Source organism: Brachypodium distachyon, chromosome 2, assembly GCF_000005505.3.
Source record: "Brachypodium distachyon strain Bd21 chromosome 2, Brachypodium_distachyon_v3.0, whole genome shotgun sequence".
Taxonomy (NCBI): Eukaryota; Viridiplantae; Streptophyta; class Magnoliopsida; order Poales; family Poaceae; genus Brachypodium; species Brachypodium distachyon.
In genome coordinates this window covers 16,186,485-16,203,113 of record NC_016132.3, presented here as the reverse complement: position 1 = coordinate 16,203,113, position 16,629 = coordinate 16,186,485, and the positions used below count along the sequence as shown (strand labels likewise).

At 45.7% G+C, this 16,629-nt stretch overlaps 3 protein-coding genes across 3 annotated transcripts; all 3 read left to right on the top strand.

Annotated features, from left to right (window-relative positions):
- The first annotated feature begins 5,156 nt into the window (after window positions 1-5,156).
- Window positions 5,157-6,651, top strand: LOC100827154. The gene is made up of 2 exons (XM_024459882.1): window positions 5,157-6,117; window positions 6,207-6,651. The coding sequence occupies exons 1-2, from the start codon at window positions 5,862-5,864 to the stop codon at window positions 6,374-6,376; spliced, it is 426 nt and encodes a 141-aa protein (XP_024315650.1). The 5' UTR covers window positions 5,157-5,861; the 3' UTR covers window positions 6,377-6,651.
- An 809-nt stretch (window positions 6,652-7,460) lies between these two features.
- On the top strand, window positions 7,461-10,562 carry LOC100833565 (uncharacterized protein ycf36). The gene is made up of 4 exons (XM_003565936.4): window positions 7,461-8,050; window positions 8,137-8,165; window positions 9,523-9,579; window positions 10,079-10,562. The coding sequence occupies exons 1-4, from the start codon at window positions 7,573-7,575 to the stop codon at window positions 10,292-10,294; spliced, it is 780 nt and encodes a 259-aa protein (XP_003565984.1). The 5' UTR covers window positions 7,461-7,572; the 3' UTR covers window positions 10,295-10,562.
- Window positions 10,563-12,476: 1,914 nt separating this feature from the next.
- Window positions 12,477-16,582, top strand: LOC100832944 (glycosyltransferase family protein 64 protein C5). Its single transcript, XM_010232791.3, has 4 exons — window positions 12,477-13,084; window positions 13,188-13,310; window positions 14,268-14,435; window positions 14,522-16,582. The coding sequence occupies exons 1-4, from the start codon at window positions 12,812-12,814 to the stop codon at window positions 16,193-16,195; spliced, it is 2,238 nt and encodes a 745-aa protein (XP_010231093.1). The 5' UTR covers window positions 12,477-12,811; the 3' UTR covers window positions 16,196-16,582.
- The last annotated feature ends 47 nt before the right edge of the window (window positions 16,583-16,629 follow it).

The following is a 16,629-nucleotide window of genomic DNA, read 5'->3' as shown; positions in this document are numbered from 1 at the left end:
GAACTTGCCTTCCCATGTAGCGAGGCCCTCCAACCTCCAAAACAACTTTATGTCATGTTCGGAACCTCCAAAACAACTTTATGTTCGGAACTTTACGGTGCCGACCAAGTCAAAACCGTTTTTGGCAAACTTATTTTTTTTTGCAAATATATGTCATGTATTGATGAGACATTAACCGACCCATTTACGGTTACTTTTCACCCTCGCTTGACGTTATGATATGCAATCAAATGCTCAATAAACATTTAAGTCAAGCTGCTTTAGTAGCTAATAAGCATTTAATTAAAACAACATATCAAGCACGTAAAATGTTTATGTCTTGTAACTTTACGGGCACGGAACCAATCGACCAAATTACCATTATTCATCGAGACATTTAGTGCAACTCATATAATGTATTGATGAGACACTTGCCTCGAATGCTTTAATTATTTTCGAGATGGACATTTTTCAGCTTTGGCCAAATTATGGTCCACTTGGATCGATCATATATCATGCCCATACCCGCTACATGAATTAGGTTTTGACGAAGTTGGACATTTTTTTTGTTAAAGGTGTACGTTTTATTCGATGATGCGAACAAATTTTGTGAATTATTATATATGACTCGTTGTGAAAAATAACTTGCTTTTATATTTTAGAACATTACTTTTATATTTATAAATTTGCAAAAGATCACCAAAATTTTTGCCCTAAATTTATAAAGAATATTTTATAACATTGTTACTAATATAGTGTTCTAGTTTTGCCCTAAGCCAAACATCTTAGCGCCCTTTTGATTCAAAGGAGATATATAGGATTTTTGCAGGACTTGAATGCTTAGGAATATTTCCATTTGGTCGTTTGATTCACAGGAGTGAAGTTCTTAGGAAGTTTTTCCTATGAGATCATTTGCATTGCCTTTTCCTATGTATTCTTTTGCACCCTATTTTGGAGGAAAAATTTCATCCACTTAAACCTCTTGCTAGATTTTTTTTGTGTGTGTTATCCATGGTGTGTCAAGCACTCTTTGGTGCTAATTTCTCAATACTACTGGATTCAAAAGTACATGTCATTCTAATCGTGTGTTTTCCTATTTTTATGCTTTTGCAAACTTATGATTCAAAAAGAGTCTTGTTAAAATTTGACCAAGTATATAGAGAAATGGAACACAAGAAGTTTAGAAACAACACAAGTATGTGCAACCAGAACATGTCAAATGTCCAATGAAGAAAAATAAATGTCATATGGTCCTACTGCACTAGCGTTGTTAGATTGGGATTTGGGGGCCTTCTTGCTCATGTATGTTAACTAAAATTTCACCAAACAACATGCAAGGTATTATCTAGTTACAATGAGTGAGACGGAGAAAACTTAGGGTTTTGAGGTAGAGCACCGTCTGGATTCACCGGTTCCTCTCACCTCCTGTCGCCATCTTGGCGCTACGAGGTGTGGGAAGTCTAGGGTACTCCTGCACATTTTCAGAAGTTTTTAGTATTACGAGTCTTGTGATCTTCATTGGCAACGCTACGACAGAGGGTATGATGCCGTCGAGAATAAAGGTACTCTGGTCCTTCCTCTACTGCGGCGGTGCCTTATTGCGCAGTGCCACGGAGCCAGAGAGTTTTACTCACCGCGGATTCGATGTGTCTGATCACGCAGATTTCAAGTTTATGCCCTCGCATCTATTCATAGGGATTTGATGAGTTTTTGTCAGTGTGTCATGCTGCTTTTGTTGGTCAGATCTTTTGTGACTTTGGAGTTCTTTCTCTGGCGTTTTCGTGAAGATCGTGTGGTTCGACCTGTAGGGATCATCCCCGGCCCAAGTATGTTCAACGCTCACGGCTTCTCATCTTTTAGATGGGCGAATCAAGGGGCTTTTTGAACCCTTTGAAGGTAATCAAGTTCATGCAGGGGTACGAGTGGCGGTATTGTCGCTCCAGTTAATTGCAGTTCTTGTGCTGAAGTGTGGAGAGTATTTCGTGTTGCAAAGATTGATGTCACGGAGAATATGTTTTCGAGAAATTTCATTCTAATTCTTAGTCATAGGGGTTACTTTGTAGTTTTTTGTGTCTATGATCCAAAGCACTGTACCTGTAATGATTTTCGACTTTGAATAAAGTTACAGGAGATTCTCAAAAAAAAATCTAATTACAACGAGTCTTCCAACGAAAGTTTGTGATGGAAAATTGAGAAGTAACAAATATCTATACTACACATTTTGGTGTAGTAGTACTCCCTCCGTTTCTTTTGAACCATTTGCACTAGTTATGCATCTAGTGGTCTTTACAAGTATAAATAGGGGTGTTTCCTCACTCAATGAAATGTATCGTAACCAAAATATGTATAACTACACAAAGAATGAGAAATGAGCATTGTGAATGAGTTTAAATTTATTCTACTAATAGGGTAGCCATTAAAAGGTATTGTTTCAAAATTGTAGTAGTAGATAAAGTTTTGACTTCTCTGTAATCTCCAAATAGTGTAAGGTGCAAAGGTCCTCGCGAAATCTATACACGTTATTTTTAGTTGGCATCCATTGTGAGTGCAATTTTGACATCAGCAAGAGTACACAAACGGATATATCAACAGCATATACTGATTGCAGAAATCTAAAATGATATTTCTAAAGACATGACTTTTGGGATAAAAAAGTAGAGAGATGTAATAAGCTTGTTTTTCTATAAACATCTTATAATTAGGAATGAGGGAGTATTAAACTCTAAGAACATACAAGGTGATAAGAAAAAAGAAATGATGAAAGCATGGGCGAATCCACAAGGAATGTAGGAAAAAAAAGAGAGCAAAAAAACAGACAAATCATTGTCAAACTAGTAATATTAAGTAAGACTTTCACACCGGCACCATAATTTTGCAATTTTCTCATACCTTACAGTGATGATATCATGCCAAAGAAAAGGAGGTCATGTAGCAACTGAACTAAACTGCGTATAATTGTTTTTAGTTGCTAAAACAAAATAGTTAGTTACTATATTTGTTACGGCAGGCAAGATCTGTCTGTGATAATCGGTTCAAGTTGTAATTCTGTGATAGTGACCGTTTCTCACAAAAATTGCCCCATGCGTTATTTTCGGCTCAGACGCCTGACGATTTGTTTTGTGTCGACGCAAAAGAGGATTAGGATCCTGGCATCGGTCATAAGTGCCTGCGTTGAAATGGACTTATGCTGTTGTTGAAATATTTCATTTATTTTCCAAACCTTATTTTCAGATTTGCCACTATAACGACAAGGAAGATGAATGTTTTCCTGTCAAAAGTTGACCATGAGAGAGCTGACATGGCGGAAGACATCAAAGAGCTGACTGATAAACAAAGAAACAAAAAGTGAAGCCCTGGGCAACGGGCAACTTTTTAAGTGTATATTTCTCAACTTTGATATTTGGTGAAAGCGCGGGTAGCAACAACATTTGTAATTTACCAGGGTTCATTGCTATTGCTATCGGTGTGGTCAAGTCGTTTTTTTAGGAAAGCTACTTCACTGATCAATACATGGAGGGGATGAATGATGTGTGATTCTCGATTGTATGTCTATAAGCGGATGAGTGATGTGTGATTCTTGATTATATGTCTCTAAACGGATAGGGGCGGAGCTACTTGAGCCTTCACTGGTGCACATGAACCAGGGTCCAAAAACTTTTTTAGTAATGATTAAGCCTCATAATTGTCTAATGCACCAGGCCATGTCACTCAAGGTGCACTAGCGAGTTAATTTTTTGTGAATTGAAGGCTAAAAATGGTCACGATTTACCGGCCCTTCTCTTTTATTATCTTTGCCTCTCTAATCTGGAGGCTTTCTACTGGACTGTGTTGGCATTTGGCTTGTATGTACCCGACAACAAGGCCTCTAGGCTGATTGGCCGAATGGATGATATGTATAGTTCCGCTCGATCGCTTCGGCTCCCTAGTCCCTCTCCATCGATCTTCCAGTCGACGATGCACGATCGAAGTCTAGCGAAGCCTCCCCCTGGTTGATCATGTAGAGTAGCTCTATCGGCCGCCGGCTATATTGCTCTAGGATGCCCCTCAATTCTCTAATTCTCTAGTTCAGTCATTATATATTAGTGATAAGATTTCTCTCTAAATTTGCCACTAATTCCTTCGTTTTGGTTGGTGCTTGATTGTCACTACTTTTTAGCATACATTACGTTTTTCATCATGTCAAATTATACATATTAGGAATTGTTGTACTCCCTCCGTCCAACAAAAAATGTCTCAAATTTGTCAAAATTTGGATGTATCTAGACATGACTTAGTGTATAGATGCATTCAAATTTAGTCAAAGTTGAGACATCCTTTGTTGGACGGAGGAAGTACACGTTATTATTGGCATCTTTTTATCGAAATCGCTTATATTAGCGTGTCGATATTAAAGTTGTGCACCTGGGTAATTTTTCCCTAAAGCGGACATCTGTCTACATTTGTCTATAGTAGCTACGACAATGTATTCCTTTTATAGACAATGTGACTGTGAGTGAAAAAACTACTAGAGTGACGTAACTGAACCCATTCTACGAGCGCGTGCATGTGTTTTTGCATGTCTGCCTCGTGGGAAGGGAAACACGTGCCCGGCGTGCTTACGTGGACATCAACAAATCGCACTAATTTTTTTGACAAAACAAACATTAGTGGGTTATTTATTGCCAAAAAAGGTAGGTGGCCCTGTTTATAAGGGAAACCGGGTTAGAAAACTTTACACAAGAAACACAGAAAGAAAAGGAAGACTAGAGCTTGGAGGTAGGGTTTAAAGGATCTAATAAAGAGCAGGATTACAACCCAGGTATACTTGGGCAAACCCCAGGCCGGGCCGGGCTTCATAAAAGCCCGATGGTCAAACCTGAAGCCCGAGTCCCGACTGAAACCCCGAAAATAAGCCATTTAAGCATTAAAATAATTATTTTCAGAATAAATAAATAAATGATTTTTATTCATATTTTTCCTAAAAATACTTTTTTTAGTCATTTCAGGCTTTTTTTTGACTGGAAAGTGAGGCCCGAGACGTCGGGCTTCGGGCCGGGCCGGCCGGGCCGGGCCACCATGCCCGGTTATAAACAGGTAACATCATCTGAAAATCGCACTAATAATCTTGTCCCAATTCATGCAAAGAACTCGCCCATAGCCCGTCAGATATGTCTACCCGCTTTCGGAACTCCCGATCGCCATATAGCAATTAGCAAAGCAGACTAGACTAGCACAGCAGGCTCGCCTCTCTCTCAGTTGGTCCAAGCTAAAACTGCCGCAGGCAAGCCAAACGGCCATCGGGCCATGGCACCAGCGCCAGCCTTCTTCCTCGTCGCCGTGGCCCTCGCCTCGACGTTGACCGCCGTCGCCGCGGGGCACCGCGATGAGTACGTGGGCAACTACGCCGAGGCCACCTGCGACGACCCGCCTTCGCCCTCGTCATCCTCCACCACCACGGCCGCCGCGTTCCGCGCCGACGTCCTCGCGCTCCTCGCCGCGCTTCCAGCCGCCGCCGCGCCCACGGGCTTCGCCTCCCTCCGCCGCTCCTCCTCCGGCCCCGGCGAAGCCGCGGCGTTCGCGCGGGGCCTCTGCTACGGCGCCGCCCCAGAAGGCTCGTCGTCGTGCGCGGCGTGCCTGTCCGGCGCGGCCAGAAAGGCGGCCGGGTGCGCCGGGAGCGACAGCCGGCGCGGGGGAGTCGGAGCCCCGGTTGCTCCCTCGCCTTCGCCGACACCAACGCCTCCTCCCCCAACGAGGCCTCCTACCGCGCGTGCCTCTTCGTCTTCTCCCCCTCCGCCTCCGATGCCGACAGCCCGCGCTCCCCGGCCTTCTACGACGACGCGCGGGGGCTCTCCGCCCTGGCGCTCTCCTTGGCCCCTCGCGCCGCGGACAGCAGCGCGGGGCCGATGCTGGCCACGGCCGCCACGGACATGGGGCAGAAGAAGAAGAGGATCAAAGTACACGCGGTGGCGCAGTGCGCGAGGGACCGGGCCGCGGCGGACTGCGGCGAGTGCCTTCGCGAGTCGGCGCGGGAGCTGCCCAGGTGCTGGGGCCGGGAGGTGGGGCGGAGCGAGGGCGTCGCCGCCGTCAGCGTCGTGGGGTACAACTGCTACCTCCGGCTCGACATGTACGCTCCCGCGCCACCCTTCAGCAAGATCCTCTGTAAGTTCATTGCCGAGCCCGTTAATTCCTTGGCAACCAATTTCTCTATCAGGAACGATTGACGGCTCGAATTGATTCTGTGTGTGCAGGGACTTTTGTGAAGAATAACGCTGTCGTGTTCATTCTCTTGGCCGTGATCGTCGGCATAGTCCCTCTCGCAGGAGCGGCATGTGTCCTGGGGCGGCGGTTCTTCTGCGTCGCTCAGGCGCCGCCGCTGGACGTTCCAAAGGGTAGGCCGGCTGGCTCCCGTAGCCCATAGGTAGGAGTACATCACACCGTCTGTGGAATGTGTGCCCCCTTTAATGCAGTTCGTCAGGATGATGCATGATTCGGTAGCAGCTGAGTGAGTGAGTGATGGGTTCGACGTACTCCTCACAGTCACGCAGCTGACGAACCCATCGACTTTGGATTTACTCGGTGTCATCTGCCGGGTGTGGATTGTACTTGGTTCAGATGTTGATGGACCATTATCTATCATCTTCAGCTAGCTATAAGGTGCCTGAAAATGAAGAGAGGGGGTTGCATTTTCCCCAAGTCTTTTTCTGTTTTGCTCGTGAAGTCGTGCTCAATCTTCGCGCTACCTACCTGGATAAATTAATCATGAGACCAAGCCCTTCACGTCGGTATGGAACCATGCCCGATTAACAGGAGCTCGGAAAACAACGGAGCAATGGCTACAGTCTACAGATTGCCACGGAGAAGAAGGCAGGGATCAAATCCCACTTGCCCGCTCCGCTTTGCATGCAGCTCTCGATCGATGGAATTGAATCGCATCGCGCACCCACGTACCTTTGGCTCACTTCGCTCGCACAAGCAAACGTTTTTGGCGTGATATGATCCTTTGTTGACTCTTTGTGTAACAACTGGAAAGAGAGGAAGATCAGAACCTTCCAAGATAGTGCCACCGCTTTGGGGATGAATGTGGTCTCAGTGACAAATGTTGATTAGCAGCTTCCCTAAGAAAAGAAGAAGCTGATATCAGCTAGCGCAGAAGGACCTTCCTAGCCCGCACCCCATGCGTCTTTGCTGTTGGGTGGCGTCGTCTCTTGTTTGTTCATGTCAATGTTTTTATCTACGTGAAACTCGTTTAATAACGAAAAGATTTTTTTTTTTGAGAATCTATAACGAAAAGAATAGAGCAGTCTTTTGCGCACATCATTACATAGGAGTAACACAGAAGCCCAAACAAAACCACGCGGCCCACAGAAGCCCAAACAAAACCAGTTCCATAGGAGCCCAAAGCCCCGAACAGTCGGAAAAAAAAAGTCTGACTCACACTGCACTACGGCAAAGGCAATACGGCACGACACGAGGCAGCCACGCAAAAACTGCAACCGAGCCGAACCACACCAAGGACCAAGCCATTGTTCCTTCCGGTTCAGCACTACCTCCCTTCTCGCTTCGCTTGCTGGCTTCCTTCGCTGCTGCACTGCATCCCCTTCCTTTCGCCCCCCAATGGCGGCCTCGCCTTCCCTCCACGCCCCACGCCTCCTCCCGCTCCTCCCCAACACCCCTACCCCGATCCCCCCTGCCGCGAGCGTATGTCCCCCACGGCGAAGCCCGCGCCCGCGCCGGCGCTTCGCGGTGCCGCCGTCGCGGAACGGGAGCTCGGCGGGGACGGACTGGTGCCCCGTGCCGCCGGAGCAGCGGCCCGTGAACGAGTACGAGGCGCTGGCCGCGTCGCTGCCCTTCTCCTGGGCCGCGGGGGACCTGCGGCTCTACTGTTCCCGTCTCGCGGTCACCGGCGCCGCCTTCGCGCTCTTCGTGGGACTCCCCGTCGCGGCTTTCGGCAGCCACGGGGTATCCGGCGACGGGGTGCACCTCGCGCTCGGGGCCACGGGCTCCGGGATCATCGCCGTCACGCTCGCCGTCGTGCGGATGTACCTCGGATGGGCTTACGTTGGGAACCGACTGCTCAGCGCCACCGTGGAGTGTGAGTGAGGATTGAGGAACACTAAATTTTGTTGGTTTTCAAATTTTGTTATTCTGGGTCTAATTTTTGGGCGTGATTTCTCACAGATGAGGAGACAGGATGGTACGATGGGCAGGTGAGATGCTACTCCTGATCCTGTCAGTGCCTCGTCTCTGTGATAGTGTGATTCGGTTTTGTTCTAGTAACGTTTTGCTAGCATTAGTGCAATTATACATTGCTTTCGTCACCAGTGCTGAAACCACATTAGGAAAGGGTCCGAACTGAATTGCTTTGCGTGGAGGTTGATCATTAATTAGTTCATCCGAGTAAGCCAAGACTAAAGCGATGAATGTATGTGAGACAGAACCTGTAAACTTTTTAGTATGATTAGACTGGCGTGTAGGATCAAGCAGAGCTGATTAGATATGTGTGCCTTGATTTGGGAAGCTTGACATGTTATTATTCATAAACCGTTTGATTTGGCATGAGCACAGTTTCACTCTGGCTGCCTTAGAATTAGCAGGGATCTTCAAGAGCTTACTTGCTAGCATTAGGTGCAGTTATAATTTGCTTTCGTCACCAGTGCTATTGAATCCACATTAGGAAAGAGGCCCGGAACTGAATTGCCCTGTCCTTCTCCCGAGTAAGCCAAGACTAAAGGATGAATGTATGTAACAAAGAGAACTCATGAACTTTTGGTAATGATTAGACTGGTACATGGGATCAAGTAGACCTGATTATATATGTGTGCCTTGATTTGGGAACTTGACATGTTATTAACTTATTATTCATAAGCCATTTGATTTGATGAAATTACAGTTTCACTCAGGCTGCCTTAGAATTAGCAGGGATCTTCAAGAGCTGAGTTGCTTGGTTCAGATTTCAGACTTAGACGTGGCTTTTTGTAAAGCCAGCAGGGAGATGAAAGAGGTTTAAACTAGGGAAGCTACTGGGAACACTGAATCAGTAATATAAGGAGTGATAGCAAGACAACATCCATAATCCCCTTGCTTATAGATCGTATGCATGCGCACTCTGAGTTTTGACATGAACTTACAAATATAGTAATTTTTATCTTTTTTAAGAGAGGTTCATCTGTTTGTTTAAACAAAGGAGCACTTGCTTTTACTGACATACTCAATTAATTGCAAGTCTAATGTGGAACTACTTGGCAAAAAAAAACCTAGTAAGCTATTTATTTTGCCTTGTCAATTAGACATTAGTTCATGATGCATAAATAGCAGTTCATCCTTGTAGTATTGACGCATTCCGAGGATGCCATTTAAACAAATAAACACAGCTCTTTTATTTCGTCTAGGTGGGTCCAGGTTAACCTCACTGATTACATTCTTGACAGAGTATTTGTAATATTGTACCGTCTAGTTTGATTTATATTTCAAATGCTTATGTGTATGAGAAAATAGCATTCTTGTTCAGCATTAGGCATTGCAATTATGTCCTGCAATCTGATATTGGTTTTTCACTCATGGCAGATATGGGTTAAAACGCCAGAAGTTTTAGCTCGTGATCGTCTTCTAGGATCATTTTCTGTAAGTTAACACAGTGCATATAAATTTCTTATTTCCCATTGCACTTTTCTCTGATTGATTACATAAAGTGCTTCTTTTCTGTTGAGATACTTTACAAGAAGCTTGGGACATTAATATTGAATGGTGTGTGCACATGGCATGAGCTGTGAAATTCTTCAAAGGAATATACTAACATAAAGAATCCATCTGTTGGATCTACCTTTTATGGATGTTATCTGGAGTAGTCTATTTCTAAATTGTCGAACAATATTAAATTGTCCCAGGCATGTGGCACTGTTGTCACTGTAGCATGTATTGCCAATCTACCTTTATGAATTTGATGCAAAAGACTACGCATTGTTTATTTTTAGAGATAAAGCAAATGCTTAATCATTGTCTCATTGTCATAAACATACTTGTATTCTCATGCAAGAAAAAAAGAAGAAACAAACATTATAGCATGCTCGTGAGCAACCATTTCTCCATGATGCTAAGCACAGCACTTTCTGGTATGCTTCAGGTCAAGCCGGTGCTGAACAGAGTGAAGTTCACCTTGGTGGGTCTGGCGGTGTCCCTGACCCTCTGCATCATTCTCTACGTCAACACCGAAAAGCCAAAGGAGCCATTCGAAAACACCAGCGGAAGGGCCATCCCTGGGGTGTACAGCGATACAGCCGCCCGGTCATTCGAGCCCGACGCATTCTGCGGAGAACCTGATATTGGCGATCAGTCGTAACACCGCAGTTTGTGGATGGCGATATCTGGAATTTCGTTCTCTTCCTTTGCAATGCTAGAAAGGGGAGGAGACAAGAAAAAAGATGTTGCAGTGGTCATTGGTGTATAGTGGAAGGCTATGGCAAAGATCTCGTCATATTCATCTCGTCCCTCTAAATGTAAATGGTGGGTTTATTCGTCAGGGTAATGTAAATATATATAGATGTACATAGTGATAGCTCATAGTACAAAATTCCTCGCCTAATTTTGGACCCAGTATTTTCTTTCCAGCAGAACGGAGTCCTGGAGACTGGAGCTCTGCACTTCTGCTGGTGAGCTCTTGGCAATGGTCAGCTCCATGTGCTGGTAGGACTAGGCTTTGGCCTGATCGGCCTGGCTCGGACCAAAATGAACCATGGCTACGTGACGCACTGGGTTCTCCGCTGAAATCTCTCGTCGATTCTGTTCGTTTTGGGCGATGCTGCCGCTGTCCTGACCCCTCTGAGCATTTTGCCGCTTGTGTGTGTGTGCCGTGCCTGGCCGGCCGCCGAAACCGACCGGAAGGCGCCTAGACCCGAGACAACGACGCCTCCTTCTCTCCACTTGGCTCAATGCCTGTTCGTATCCACGGCGCTTTCCGGAGCAAATCCACGAAAGAGGACATTTCAGGGTTCAGCTCCAGCGATTCGGACCGGCAACTCTTCCTCCGTAGGTGTATCTGATGACTTTTTTTAAAGGAATATCTGATGACTGATGCGGCACAAAAATGGCGACAGGCCTGCTAAAATTCTAACGTTGCCGCTGGCTACGGTTTCGAAGTCCTTTTCTTCTCTCTGAAAACGCTCGGCACAAACGGCAGACAGACCACGTGCATGTGCTCGCCAGCGAGTCAAATGTAGTATACACCCGAGCTACAGCTTGTCCTGGTTCTTTTAGCAATTTTTGTTTCTAACACTCTTTGTGTCACCTAGGAGTATAAGCTGGAGTATTAAGCTTTGCACCCTTTGAGGATATTCAACTTTATGACAGTGTTATCGCACCTTCTAGATTATCCAAAATATCTTGAAAACGAGAATGGCTGAATGTTGATCGAAACGGAGATTTTAAAAATGTGAAAATTGGCCGGTGGACACCGTTATTTTGTGGCCTTTGCCCAAACACATCGCTCAATTATGGATTTGTTAGGTACCATTACAATTATGTGGTCATTTGTTGAAACACACCGCTGGGTCCAAAAACGGAAACTTGACTTTTTCTGCGTGTTGAATTATCATCTTACCCCTTTTCTAATAATTAGCTCTCTCTGCCGTGTTGTTTCACTATAGTTCTGCTATTCGGTGTTGCGAAAACATTGTCGAACGGTTTAGGCTTGTGCTGTGCTGCGTGACTACGTGCTACTTCATGGATCATGCTCGTTGATTTTTTTTTGAAAATATAATCAACGAAATTTTAATTGCTCTGTTTTTGCTTAATTCCGTACTCCATGTGCATCGAATTACGCAGGAACAGTCCCGTGATTCTTATTTGCTTTTACTTTATGTTGGTAGGTATCTCTGTCTTTTCCCTTCGAAAGCTAGATACAATGAGAAGTATATATTTTGAATATTATTGAAGGATTTTCTGTTGACAACTGTTTCTAGTGTCTCAGTTTGTCTCAAAGGAAATTAGATCATAATCATCGAGGGTCCCGATGAAGTTGCTGACAAATCAAAGCGTAGTACTAAAACATAGAAAATGTCAACTTTCTCTTTTTTGACCGACGGTGTGTTTCAGCAAATGGCCACATAATTGTAATGATATCCAACAATTCGCAATCGGACGGTGTGTTTGAACGAAGACCACAAATACAGTTTCCCCTGGCCAATTTCCCCTTTAAAAATCTAGGCAAGGAAAGATAACCCAAATTTCCTCCATGTCGGAAGAAAGTACTACTAATGCACATACCCCAGGCTTAGTACTGAAAAAAATATTTCCCTGAAAAACAATACTATTGAAAAAATATGTTTCCTTTGAAATGTCTGCATCTAAGCATGTTGTTTAATTTGCGAGAAACCCGGAGAATCTGAGAAAAGAAAAACTGAGTCCATGGCGTTTCCGGTCAAACATGCCGTCGCCGCCCGCCGTCGTGGTTGGAAAACCTCTCGCTCGCTCGGTCCATTCCTAATTTCCAACCAATACAAAATCCCCAGACCTGCAGCCCAAGCCGCTCTCTCTTCCAGCTTCACCTTCCCCCGCAAGACAGACAAGACAGCTTAGCCCTGAGCTCAGAGACAGCGAAGCGAAGCAGCCGCGCCGGCTTAATCCTCGCGCCCCACTAATACTCTCTCTACTCTTCTTTAACCCCCCCTCTCGCCCGGAGACACAGAAGCCCGCCTCGCCTGCTTCCCATTCCGCGCCGCGCTTTAATCGATTAATTAAATCCGCCTCCGGGGCCGCGGGCGGGCGAGGAGGATCCAGCTCCGGAGCGGAGCGGAGCCGGGCCAGCGAGGCGCGGGGGATCGGGATCGGGGCGGTCCATGCCGGCGGCGGGCGGCGGGGCATGGCCGGGCGGCGACCGATGACGAGACCGGCCGGCATGCGCGGTGGCGGCGGGGAGGTGGCGCGGCTCGCTCGGGCCTCCCCCGCTGCCTCGTTCCTGCTCGCGGCGGCCGCGGCGGGGGCGCTCGTCGGAGGGGTCTACTTCTGGCTCGTGGTCGCGTCCTTCCGCCTCCCGGACTCTGGCACCCTCGGGTGCCGCCCCGACGGCGAAGGGTCATGGTCGATCGGGATTTACTACGGGAAGAGCCCCTTCGAGCTCCGGCCCATCGAGCTGGTGAGCTTTGCTGCAGCTTAGTAGCTCTGGCGTGTTTTTTCCTTTGAGATGCTGGACGGACGGAGGCGCTTACCTGCTGCTGTCTGTTGATTCGGTTGCGCAGGAAGGGAGGAGCAACGCGAGCGGCTCCGCGTGGCCGGTGGCGAACCCGGTGCTCACCTGCGCGTCCACCACGGAGGCCGGGTACCCCAGCAACTTCGTCGCCGACCCCTTCCTCTACGTGCAGGTGAGGCAGGCAGCTGCTTTCTTTGGCCCAACCCGGAATTGTATGTACCTTGCGGTTTTGCTGGTCTAGGAGACTAGGACAGCAAATCTTCTATAGACAGGCGAAATTTAGGTTGGCTGGCTGAATTGGTGGCTGTGGCAGTGTTGCTGAATTCGGCTCCTCTACTGCTGATGCCTAGCAAGGCTAGGCTACCGTTTAACTCTAAGATGCTTAGATGAGGAGAGCATAGTGTCTACCTGGATATAGTATTGTTGTCAGTGTATTAGTAGCAAGACATTATGTGTCTACCCTTATTCTGCAAAAAATTGTCCAGTTATGAAACAAAGTTAACTACGAAGCCTGCTGTATACATGAGCTATACCTAGGGAACTTTACTTGGGTTGTTTTACTGAAGAATATCTTCTTCGTACAACTCAATAGTTGACACATTAATCTATATTTTTTTTATTTGTAAAAATGCCTAAGTGCATGCACGAAATGTTGCATGATTCTGAAATGCATGTTCAAGAATGTTCTTGTAGATTATGAAATGTATGCTCATGCAAAATGTAGATTCTGAAGAGGGGCACTGATGGATTTCAATTTTCAGACGCATGATAATAGAAGTGCATTTCTGCAATAAAGTAGTGTTTACAAATTGCATGGTCCAGGAATACATTTAAGGATATTTGATCATGGGCTACTCTTCTTAAGATGATCTTTATGTTGGATTTCATACAAGACATCTAAAAATAGGGTTATTTTTTTTACTTTTCCACAAGTAGAAGAGATATTTGTGCATGCTTGTTTCCTGTCAACCTAGAAATTCATGGATTACATGTTATGATTAATATCTACAGAATATCACTTTTTGGGTCCAGAAATAACTTAATGAGCCTTTTACATTCTGTTCTACTGACAGCATGTTCTGTTGATATTCTTTGAAATTCTCAACCTGATATGACTTATGCATCTCAGGGGGACACACTGTTTCTTTTCTTTGAAACGAAAACAACAACCTCAATGCAAGGTGATATTGGTGTCGCAAGAAGCTTCGATCAAGGTGCAACATGGGAGTTTCTTGGTATTGCTCTAGATGAGACATGGCACCTGTCCTACCCTTTTGTGTTTAAATATGAAAATGAGGTAACGCTTTTAACTTTGTATCATTTACCTTACAGCTGGTGGGCTATTTCTGAGGATGTCAAAAGCACTAACTTCCTCTCTTTTAGATTTATATGATGCCAGAGGGGAACAAAAAGAAGGAGCTTCGACTCTACCGTGCTACTAAATTTCCTCTCGAATGGACATTGGAGAAGGTGCTCATCAGTAAACCACTTATTGATGCTGCAATAATCCAGTATGAGGGACTGTGGTGGCTTTTTGCCTCAGATTTTACACGGCATGGAACTGAAAAGAATGCAGAGCTCGAAATTTGGTACAGTAGCTCTCCTCTTGGTCCTTGGAATGAGCACAAGCAAAACCCTATTTACAAATATGACAAAAGTCTGGGAGCTCGAAATGGTGGAAGACTCTTCATCTTTGAAGGATCCTTGTATCGTCCAGGTCAGGACTGCAGTGGAACCTATGGGCGGAGGGTTAAGTTGTACAAAATTGAAAAGCTAAGCAAGGAAGAATACAAAGAGGTCCCAGTAAAACTTGGGATTGAAGAGCCAAAGAAAGGGAGGAATACTTGGAATGGCATGAGGTACCATCACATAGATGCACAGCAACTTGAATCTGGTGGATGGATAGCTGTAATGGATGGTGATCGTGTACCTTCAGGTGATTCAACACGACGATCTCTCGCTGGTTACCTAGGCTTTTTGTTAACCATTGTTCTGGTCATTTTTGTGGGTTTTGTGAAAGGTGCAATCAATTGCTACATTCCTCCTAGTTTCTGGTCTCCCCCAACCAGGAGAAATGAATTATCTCGTATCTTGCCCGTGCACCGCTTCAACCAGAAAATCCGCAGATATTCTACCAGTTTTGGCAGATATTTCTCTGCTACCAAAGCAAGGCTCAATGAAAAAACATGGTCCAACAAGCTATTCTTTTGCGTGATTGCTCTATTAGGAATTGTGAATGTCTGCATCGCTGTGCATTTCTTATCTGGTGGTAATGGTGCTGAAGAGTCATATACATATCAAGGGCAACACTCTCAATTCACGATGGTCACGATGACATATGAGGCTCGACTCTGGAATTTGAAACTATTTGTGGAGCACTATTCCAGATGTGAGTCAGTCAGAGAGATAGTTGTTGTCTGGAACAAAGGCAACCATCCAAGCAGTGATGCCTTTGATTCCACAGTGCCTGTCAGAATACGAGTCGAAGAGATCAACTCTCTTAACAACAGATTCAGAGTTGACCCTTTGATAAAGACCAAGGCTGTCCTTGAACTGGATGATGATATCATGATGACGTGCAGCGACATAGAGAAAGGATTCAGGGTCTGGAGAGAACACCCCGAGCGGATGGTCGGCTTTTACCCACGGATGATAGACAGCAACCCTCCGCAGTACAGGAATGAGCGGTACGCCAGGGGCAAGAAGGGCTACAATCTGATCCTCACAGGTGCTGCTTTCATGGACAGTGAGTTTGCATTCAAGAAGTACTGGAGCGAGGAAGCCAGAGAAGGGAGAGACTTTGTGCACAAGAACTTCAACTGTGAGGACTTGCTCATGAATTTCCTGTATGCAAACGCGAGCTCCGGGAGGACTGTGGAGTATGTGCACCCGGCATGGGCCATTGACACCTCCAAGCTCTCTTCCGTTGCAATCAGCCGCGACACGCAGAAGCACTACGACGTCAGAACGAGTTGCCTGGCCAAGTTTGCCTCCATATACGGCCCTCTCCCTCAGAAATGGGAGTTTGGCAGGCGAGAAGATGGCTGGGACAAATAGTCTCTGGAGATAAGGAAATAGCACACAATCCAACACATGCAAATTTTAGAACTTTTTTTTTGCTCCCATGGGAAGTTTTGTAGCATGGGAAAACTGTTATAACCTTCTTGGTAGGAGTGTCGTGTCTGGTGGTGTGCGTGTGTTAGATTTGGCTAGGAGCCTAGAATTTGCTGGCGCTGTAGATCAAGATCTGTCCAAGGGTGTCTGGTTGTCCAAAAGCTTGTGAGAACTGAGAATCAGGTTTCAGATAGGCCAATTGCAATGCACTAAAAGATTTCACCTTGGCCTGTTTTTACATCTAGGCACTTCGCAGTGGATTTAATTGTAAATGGTGCGATTCGTTTATGTACGAGTACAATACTACCACAGTACAGTGAATTCATGCAACCAGTGAGATCTCTGGCACGAGAGGCCGAATGCTAACGTTTTAAAAC

Excerpts from the sequence above, each read along its gene's own strand:
- LOC100833565 (XM_003565936.4), top strand. The coding sequence starts at position 7,573 with ATGGCGGCCTCGCCTTCCCTCCACGCCCCACGCCTCCTCCCGCTCCTC. Across the intron at positions 8,051-8,136 it reads GCTCAGCGCCACCGTGGAGT|ATGAGGAGACAGGATGGTAC; the intron begins GTGAGTGAGGAT and ends GATTTCTCACAG. Across the intron at positions 9,580-10,078 it reads GTCTTCTAGGATCATTTTCT|GTCAAGCCGGTGCTGAACAG; the intron begins GTAAGTTAACAC and ends GGTATGCTTCAG.
- LOC100827154 (XM_024459882.1), top strand. The coding sequence starts at position 5,862 with ATGCTGGCCACGGCCGCCACGGACATGGGGCAGAAGAAGAAGAGGATC. Across the intron at positions 6,118-6,206 it reads ACCCTTCAGCAAGATCCTCT|GGACTTTTGTGAAGAATAAC; the intron begins GTAAGTTCATTG and ends CTGTGTGTGCAG.
- LOC100832944 (XM_010232791.3), top strand. The coding sequence starts at position 12,812 with ATGGCCGGGCGGCGACCGATGACGAGACCGGCCGGCATGCGCGGTGGC. Across the intron at positions 13,085-13,187 it reads AGCTCCGGCCCATCGAGCTG|GAAGGGAGGAGCAACGCGAG; the intron begins GTGAGCTTTGCT and ends TCGGTTGCGCAG. Across the intron at positions 13,311-14,267 it reads ACCCCTTCCTCTACGTGCAG|GGGGACACACTGTTTCTTTT; the intron begins GTGAGGCAGGCA and ends TATGCATCTCAG.